The following is a 7,489-nucleotide window of genomic DNA, read 5'->3' on the forward strand; positions in this document are numbered from 1 at the left end:
GGCTGTACGGACCTGCTTGCATTTTTGAACCATGCTTAGGGCGGCTCAACGTGAAAATACCACGTAAACGCATCTACAACACTTCCTTTATTATACTATGGGCCAGTTTAGTTCCCCAAATTTTGCCAAATTTTTCAAGATTCTCCGTCACATCGAATCTTTAGACGCATGCATGAAGCATTAAATATAAATAAAAAATAAAACTAATTGCACAGTTTAGACGAAATCCACGATACGAATCTTTTAAGCCTAATTAGACTATAATTGGACATTAATTACCAAATAACAACGAAAACCGCTACAGTAACATTTTGCCAAATTTTTTGGCATCTAAACAAGGCCTATCTCACATCAAATTCTAAATCATTGAAACTTTTCATGTAAATGACGAAAACGTAACATGTCCTGTCCTTACCGGTTAACACTCGTTGTCCCAACATAATACAGAACATGACTATTCAAGCTAATAAGAATCCTCTATTAGCGGGATTGATTAAGTCCCACCGTTAGAAGGATTGATCGGGCTCCTACCTTTTATACCCTGAAGGCTCTGCATATAAAGAGATCATTGTACACCTATTTTAATCTAACTAGTATAATGCCCGTGCTAACGCAACAGTTTTATCTAGAGAATGATCATAAAAACATCCAATTTGTTATTTTGTAGTTTAACCTTTACCCAATTATTATATTGTAGCCTAAGTTACATTTGGCGTAAGTCCTTATCATTTGTTGCACATCTTCACGGATGTTGAAACATTTGTTTGCAGGACTCGTCAAAATGTCAGCCAAGAATTCCTTCCTCAGTGTAGATGATAGCTGCGCATGGTATAGAATATAATATGTTAGTATTGTATGTAGTGTACGGAATATAGTTGGAGACTATATATGCTTACAATGGTGATCCGTGGCAATCTTACGTCGTCCCACGACTTCATGAAATTATAGACAAGAAAGCCTCCCAATTTCCTGATGGCGAAGATCAGTTGTTTATTTGATGTACATAGATCAAATTACTGTTTTTTATAGAAAAGTTGAACCAAATTTTGCGACACTTACCTGTATTTATGACCCGAAACCTTTGTTATATATTTAGGGTATTTTCGCTCCCAGTAATAAATATTTTCGCTCCACCTAGAATTTGATAGTGCCATGGCGAGATTGAACATTCTAGCATTAGTGTTGAATGTAGGTATATATGCCATTTCTTGATGATAACCCTTCAAACATGCATTATCTGGTAGTGGTTCAAGTGGATCCATAATGTGCACAGTTTTGTTTTGCATGTCCAGTATGAATAAAATGTATAGTCCATTCTGATAATATGGTAGTAGAATCTAAAAACAAACACACAGACTGTAAGTGGTTCATAAATAAAATAAATAAATTCTTATAAAGTAGTACACTGACCATAACGTACCTGGCTACAATCTTGAATTTTGTAGTGCATGTCTGGCCAGCACTCAAGTACCTTTTTCAATTTGTTGTAGTATACCTTATCAATGCCACCAGTATATCGTGGATCTCTTCCAAACCCAGTTATTTCCTGATGATGATTGTAATTGTTAGTATATAATTTTTTAATCACATATATTACAAGTTTTGATGAATTATAGAATTTCAGAATTTACAGCAAATTTAAGATCCATGAAGTGGTATTTTTGTTTATGCAGCATCATTTCTTTGTTGCACGCAACCATCCGAATAGCCATATTAAAGCTTTCATGTTCCATCTCTGTATCTTCACGTAAAATATTTATAATTTTCCTAAGACTTAAAGTAATTGGATATGGTCGTGTACTTCGTACCCACTCTTTGCTGCAAAAAAAGAAGAACAAGAAACTAATTACTTAATGCACAAACAATTCTGTTCTGAACTATTCAGAAAGAAGAAAGACTTACTCTAAAGTTCCATCATCCGCGGTGCACCGAATGGTTGAGCAAATCCATGACAATAGTTCTTCCTTGCTTGTCCACTTTATTGTACTTATCAACTTGGCGCTACCCGACATTAAAATATCCATTTCATCTAGCTCTACGACATCATCAACCAGATGAACTAGGGTCTAATTCTGTTGCTCGTTATCTGGTAATCCTCTTGCTTCATTTAATGGGGAGTTGTACAGGATGGCAGGTAGCTTAAACCTGAAGTTACAAAACATAATGAAGTCATGATATATTAATCAATACATACAAAAAAAACTTATTACAGCTAGAAATTAATTCGTAAGGAATTACCTGCGTGACATGGTTAGATAAATTAGTTCCAGTCCAATACTCCATATAATTGATCATCCATAATCCACAACTACATCTGTGCATAATACAAAAAAAAGTGAGGTATATAGATATTGTTCGTTATGAGAGAATGGCCTATACACAAGATGGAAAGTTAACTTACACATCTTTTTGCATTTGTTCAGTGATCATATGTCTAGGTTTCCAGGATGACACTTCGATACCATGTACCCATTTACTTGTGTCGAGTTGAATCTTCTTTGCTACATGTTTTATTAGTCGTTCCATTCCTATTAACTATTAAGAGCGAGACACCAAGGTTAATTATGAACTTCTTATTTGAAGAATTTTAAAGAAGTATGCGTACATCATATATATTATGTTGTACCGTATATCGGAGATCTTGCCAGTTTGTCATCTTTTCTCCAAAAGAATCCAATACTTGTATCTCACCTTTTGAAGCACACACAACTGCCAGGTACCAGTGGCACTTTGTAATATTGATAGGAAGGAAGACCTACGGACATAGAGATTTATGTATATTATTTCTTCATATTTCGAAGGGATAAAAATTATCATATGGCAAATGTCATAGTAAAGCTTACCATATCAGCTTTTAAATAAGTGTTCACCCTTGATTCAGCCACGTCATATTTATTATACGTCAATTTTTTAGGATCTTGCTCTCCGTTACCTCGTAGCATTTGAGAAAACCATGAATTTTCTAAATATACATTTCCACCTTCTCTATGATGGCCTTGTTCTTCGTGCCGCATTAACGGGACATACAGACTTATGACCTGCAAGTTTTTAATTTATCATTAAATTATGGACATATATTTGTCATGGATATTAGTTAATGCAGAAGACGTGTTGACCATCCTTACAGAGCCATTGACATGCTCACTCCCATCAAAAAGACAATCCATGTCTTGTCGCTCTCCCCAACAATCATCGATTCTGACGAGTACATGTTTTTCACTTTTTCTTTGCATGTATTCAATTACCCCCTTGTCTTCTTTCGTAGACACATAATCTATAGAGGTTTTATTTATATAATATATATATATATATAGGGAGAGGCTATTCAGTAGCCGGCTACAAAATAAGTTATTCTGTAGCCACCTCCATTTACTATAATTTTATATACTAATTTACCATAATATAAATACATATTTACGATAGTTGGGTTACTATAACACATGGGGATATTTACCATAACGTTATATTAAATCACTTAGTAAGGAGTTACTATAATCTCGTAAAATAACATAGTAATTATCGTAACTCAAAGTGGCTACAGAATAAGTTATTCTGTAGCCAGCTACAGGATAGTAGTTCTATATATATATATATATATATATATATATATATATATATATATATATATATATATATATATATATATATATATATATATATATCAGTAATAAAAAATTAATTCACAAAATATGTACTATTAAGTCCCAATTGTTGAGGTCTCACCTTGAGGCATGATTTGTGCATCGTTTGTTTTCTTTGGTTTATTGTACTCCGGTAACACTATCACATCAGCATCAGCACGCATCAGATGTAAGTCCTTTTCTTGCCGTGGAGTCTGTACATCATCATATTTGACCTGTTCCTTTGTTGCATCTACCATAATGATCTGCATATGTAATATGTAATATTAGTTTGAGATGCAATCTCTAGACATTTTGTATGCAATGACCCACACGGGCAATTTATGAAAGGAATATTTGAGAAGTATAAGATATAGTTATGTACGTTATCTTCGTCATGAGCACGTTTTCGCTTCTTGGCTACGTCTCTTTCTTCATGCCCTTTTATTTTGGCATCATCATTGTGTTGAACATCTACATCAATATTGCCCCGCACTTGGTATGTGTACGTCTGCAAATATTTGTGAGATAAGTACCATAGCTTACATGTAAATGCCTTTCTTTAAAAAAAATTGCATGAGGTGGTTGTGCTAACTTGACTCACCCGAAGTGTGCAGTGGATCAGTAAGCACCGTACGTGGGCCTCTACGCTCTGGAACATACTTATCATTTCTACGAAGCCAGTCCATAGGTTCTATGGGCTCATCAGTTTCCAGTTTAGACGATAATCCATCTTCCAAATTAGCTTTTTGACATATAAAAATGTTTCGACGTTCATGAGATATTAGGCGATGGGTGAAAAGTTTTAAGTCTTGGTTCTTTCTCACCTGCGGCCGAGGATGCCGGAACTATTATTTCGTTATTGTCTTCATTCCGTATTTCTTGGCCAGAGCCTTCCATTTGTGCCTCACTCTCTATATTCATCTTACTTTCTTCTGTATCCAGATGAACAAATCATTATTAAATATAAAATTTTAACAAGTAGAGTGTAGTTACGTACCGGGATTTGGATTAGATCCTTCTGGTTCATGGGAATCCGGTTCTTTTGACATCATCGCCTGACTGTTGCCACTTGCGATTTGCTATAGGAAAGGTCGCACAGATACACAAATAGATTAGATTAAATCAGGGCACCATTTTGCACAGGCGGAAGGCGAGAGAAGGGCAACCATACCTTTCGTGGAGGACGTCCGTCGGGCTGACAACTCTTTGACCGCGTCGAGTGGCAAGGACTTGAAGTTCTCGGCGCGATGTACGACCTAGCGATGACTCGAGGTGGGGGTGGTCGCGGCTAGGGTGGGCGAGGGCTCAGCGTCCCCAGTGGCGGCGGCTAGGGCCGACGGACTATGGGCGGGGCCCCCTTGATTCGAAGTCGCGCGTTGATCGCGAGTGTCGGTGGTCGTGCTGATTGTTGCACACATCTTATATATCTACGTCAGGCCTGGAACAAATGCCAATGGCCCAATAGAGAAGAGCCCATCAGGCATTGAGCCTCCTCATCGCAACATCCCCCGTCCTTCACTCTGGAGCTGCTCCACGCTGCGTGACGCAGAGCCGCCAGACAAAGTGCCGCGCGATGCTAGCGACCAGCGATCCCATCTGCTCCTCGCTGGCAACGTGAAGGCTGGAGACACTCGCCTCCTCGGTCAAAGCATGCAGGCATGCAGCGGCCATCAGACACTGGGTGCCATCTTGAAGCGTTTTGAGACAGGGTAGGAAATGCCATGACGCACACCCAAAAAGAGAAAACAGACCATGGTCAAGGGACCTCACCTAGCGCAACGGTTCCATTTACGTGACTCACATAAAAATAAACAAACAAGAAATTTTTTCCAATAGTCTCAGTCACAAACTTATATTTAATCATACATTCTGTAGCACACTCATAAGAAGGCACAATAAGGTCGTATATGGCATATTACAAAACTGACATGATATTATTTTTACATTATGAAAATAAACAAACAAGAAAATTTTTCCAATAGTCTCAGTCACAAACTTATATTTAATCATACATTCTGTAGCACACTCATAAGAAGGCACAATAAGGTTGTATATGGCATATTACAAAACTGACATGATATTATTTTTACATTATAAATTAACGACGATATAAGGTCGTATGTCCCATGGAGTAAGCAAAGGTTGAGAAGGCATCAATCCTAGAAAGAGTGCGACGTCACAAATTATTTGTGGTTTAAAAAATTCAATACTAAATAAAAATAGAAAATGTTTGAGTACACCCACCATTAGTCAACAGTTTAGGACGTCTTTATAAACAATATTTTTGGTGAAGTTGCAATCTAATTCCTGATTTGGTTTCACCAAAACTCTTGTCGTTGATCTTGACACACCCCTCGACAATGCAACATAAAGTTGTCCATGTGAGAACACAGGTTCTGGAAGATATATTCCAACATTTGGAATGGTTTGCCCTTGCGCTTTATTGATGGTCATTGCAAAACTCAACCGAATTGGGAATTGTTTCCTCTTCAACTTAAATGGGAGTGAAATATCATTGGATGGAGACATAGGGATCCTAGTTATGAACACTCTCTTTCCTTGATGTTGCCTAGCAACAATTTCTGCGTCAATTGCATTGTCTTGGAATGCTCTAACCATTAGTCTTGTTCCATTGCACAAGCCATTATTAGGATCAAGATTGCGGAGTAGAATAACAAGGCAGTTGGTCTTTACTTTCAACACATGTGGAGGGAGACCATTTGGAGTAATAGAGTTCAGAAATTCAATTGGGTAGTTGTTAACTGAATCATCATCAACAGAGTCGAAGCTATGATAAACCTTCTCCTCACCTGGAAACATGGCAATCATCTTTGAGTTTAGTTAATCAACATGCTCATTTTTTTGTTGAAAGGATGGCACGTGTGCTCATATATTGTGCTAATCTCGCATTTTGCACAAGTGATGGGAAAACATTCTGAATGAGCATGTTGATAGAATCTTCATTATCATGTGTATAACCAATCACAATATCTTCTGGCAGGCGAACATAATCATCTCTGATGGTTTCTTCAGTTCCATTACCGATTCTAAGGAGGTAACTTGAAAACCATGGGTCAGTTTGAGCCCTCATGTTACGTGTCAATCTTATCTTGTGCATATTGTCCCACAAATAAGATCTTTGTAATGACGTAGCAGTTACCTGTGCACTATTTCCACGTGGAACTACCGGAAGAACCTGCCTAAAATCTCCTCCAAACACCATAACCTTACCCCCAAATGGCAAGGTGCAGCCCATAATATCTTGGAGAGACCTATCAAGACACTCCACTGCTTGACGCCTTATCATAGCAGCTTCATCCCATATAATCAAGGATGCCATACGGAGTAACTTAGCGGTGCCATCTTGCTTTGAAAAGGTGCACGTGCTATTCTCTTTAAGTGTAATGGGAACTTTGAATCTTGAGTGTGTTGTGCGTCCTCCAGGCAATATTGATGCTGCTATGCCAGATGTTGCAGTAGCAATTCCTATTAATCCCTCCGAGCGCACTCTGGCAAGAATCGCCTTGTATAGGAATGTTTTTCCTGTTCCTCCTAGACCATCAACGAAGAACACTCGGCTCTTGTTATTGAATACATGATGTATAATTTCATCAAATCTTGCTCGCTGGTCGATGTTAAGTGACTTATATAAATCCAGATCTTCTTGGTCCACTTGTATGGAAAGCTCCTCTCTGACCTCTCTCATGGTGTCATTGGAAAATTCAACTGTTGATCGATAGAAAGTAATACAAGTCAGTTATGATGGAACGAGGAAAATGTAATCAGGCTAAAAAATGTCCAATTATTTATCAAAAGAAGAAGAAGAAATAACGAAAGGGATGGAATTAGTTTGTATGAAACTTATC

The 7,489-nt window shown here is 37.7% G+C and overlaps 1 protein-coding gene across 1 annotated transcript; it reads right to left on the reverse strand.

The window, feature by feature from the left end:
- Positions 1 to 1,205: 1,205 nt before the first annotated feature.
- On the reverse strand, positions 1,206 to 4,934 carry LOC136551321 (ubiquitin-like-specific protease 1A). Its single transcript, XM_066542894.1, has 14 exons — positions 4,795 to 4,934; positions 4,621 to 4,702; positions 4,448 to 4,555; positions 4,225 to 4,365; positions 4,006 to 4,131; positions 3,724 to 3,886; positions 2,844 to 3,038; positions 2,627 to 2,755; positions 2,402 to 2,535; positions 2,239 to 2,314; positions 1,903 to 2,145; positions 1,632 to 1,818; positions 1,421 to 1,546; positions 1,206 to 1,337 (listed from the first exon to the last, which is right to left on the reverse strand). The coding sequence occupies exons 6-11, from the start codon at positions 3,742 to 3,744 to the stop codon at positions 2,140 to 2,142; spliced, it is 561 nt and encodes a 186-aa protein (XP_066398991.1). The 5' UTR covers positions 3,745 to 3,886; positions 4,006 to 4,131; positions 4,225 to 4,365; positions 4,448 to 4,555; positions 4,621 to 4,702; positions 4,795 to 4,934; the 3' UTR covers positions 1,206 to 1,337; positions 1,421 to 1,546; positions 1,632 to 1,818; positions 1,903 to 2,139.
- Positions 4,935 to 7,489: the final 2,555 nt, after the last annotated feature.

The sequence above is a fragment of the Miscanthus floridulus genome, chromosome 4 (genome assembly GCF_019320115.1).
Source record: "Miscanthus floridulus cultivar M001 chromosome 4, ASM1932011v1, whole genome shotgun sequence".
In the NCBI taxonomy this organism is placed as follows: Eukaryota; Viridiplantae; Streptophyta; class Magnoliopsida; order Poales; family Poaceae; genus Miscanthus; species Miscanthus floridulus.

What these genes read in the sequence shown, in the direction of transcription:
- LOC136551321 (XM_066542894.1), bottom strand. Translation starts at nt 3,744, where the DNA reads ATGCACAAATCATGCCTCAAG. An exon ending in CTTATTTAAAAGCTGATATG is followed by an intron (nt 2,756 to 2,843) that starts GTAAGCTTTACT and finishes CTATGTCCGTAG; the next exon opens with GTCTTCCTTCCTATCAATAT. An exon ending in GAACAAATGCAAAAAGATGT is followed by an intron (nt 2,315 to 2,401) that starts GTAAGTTAACTT and finishes TATTATGCACAG; the next exon opens with ATGTAGTTGTGGATTATGGA.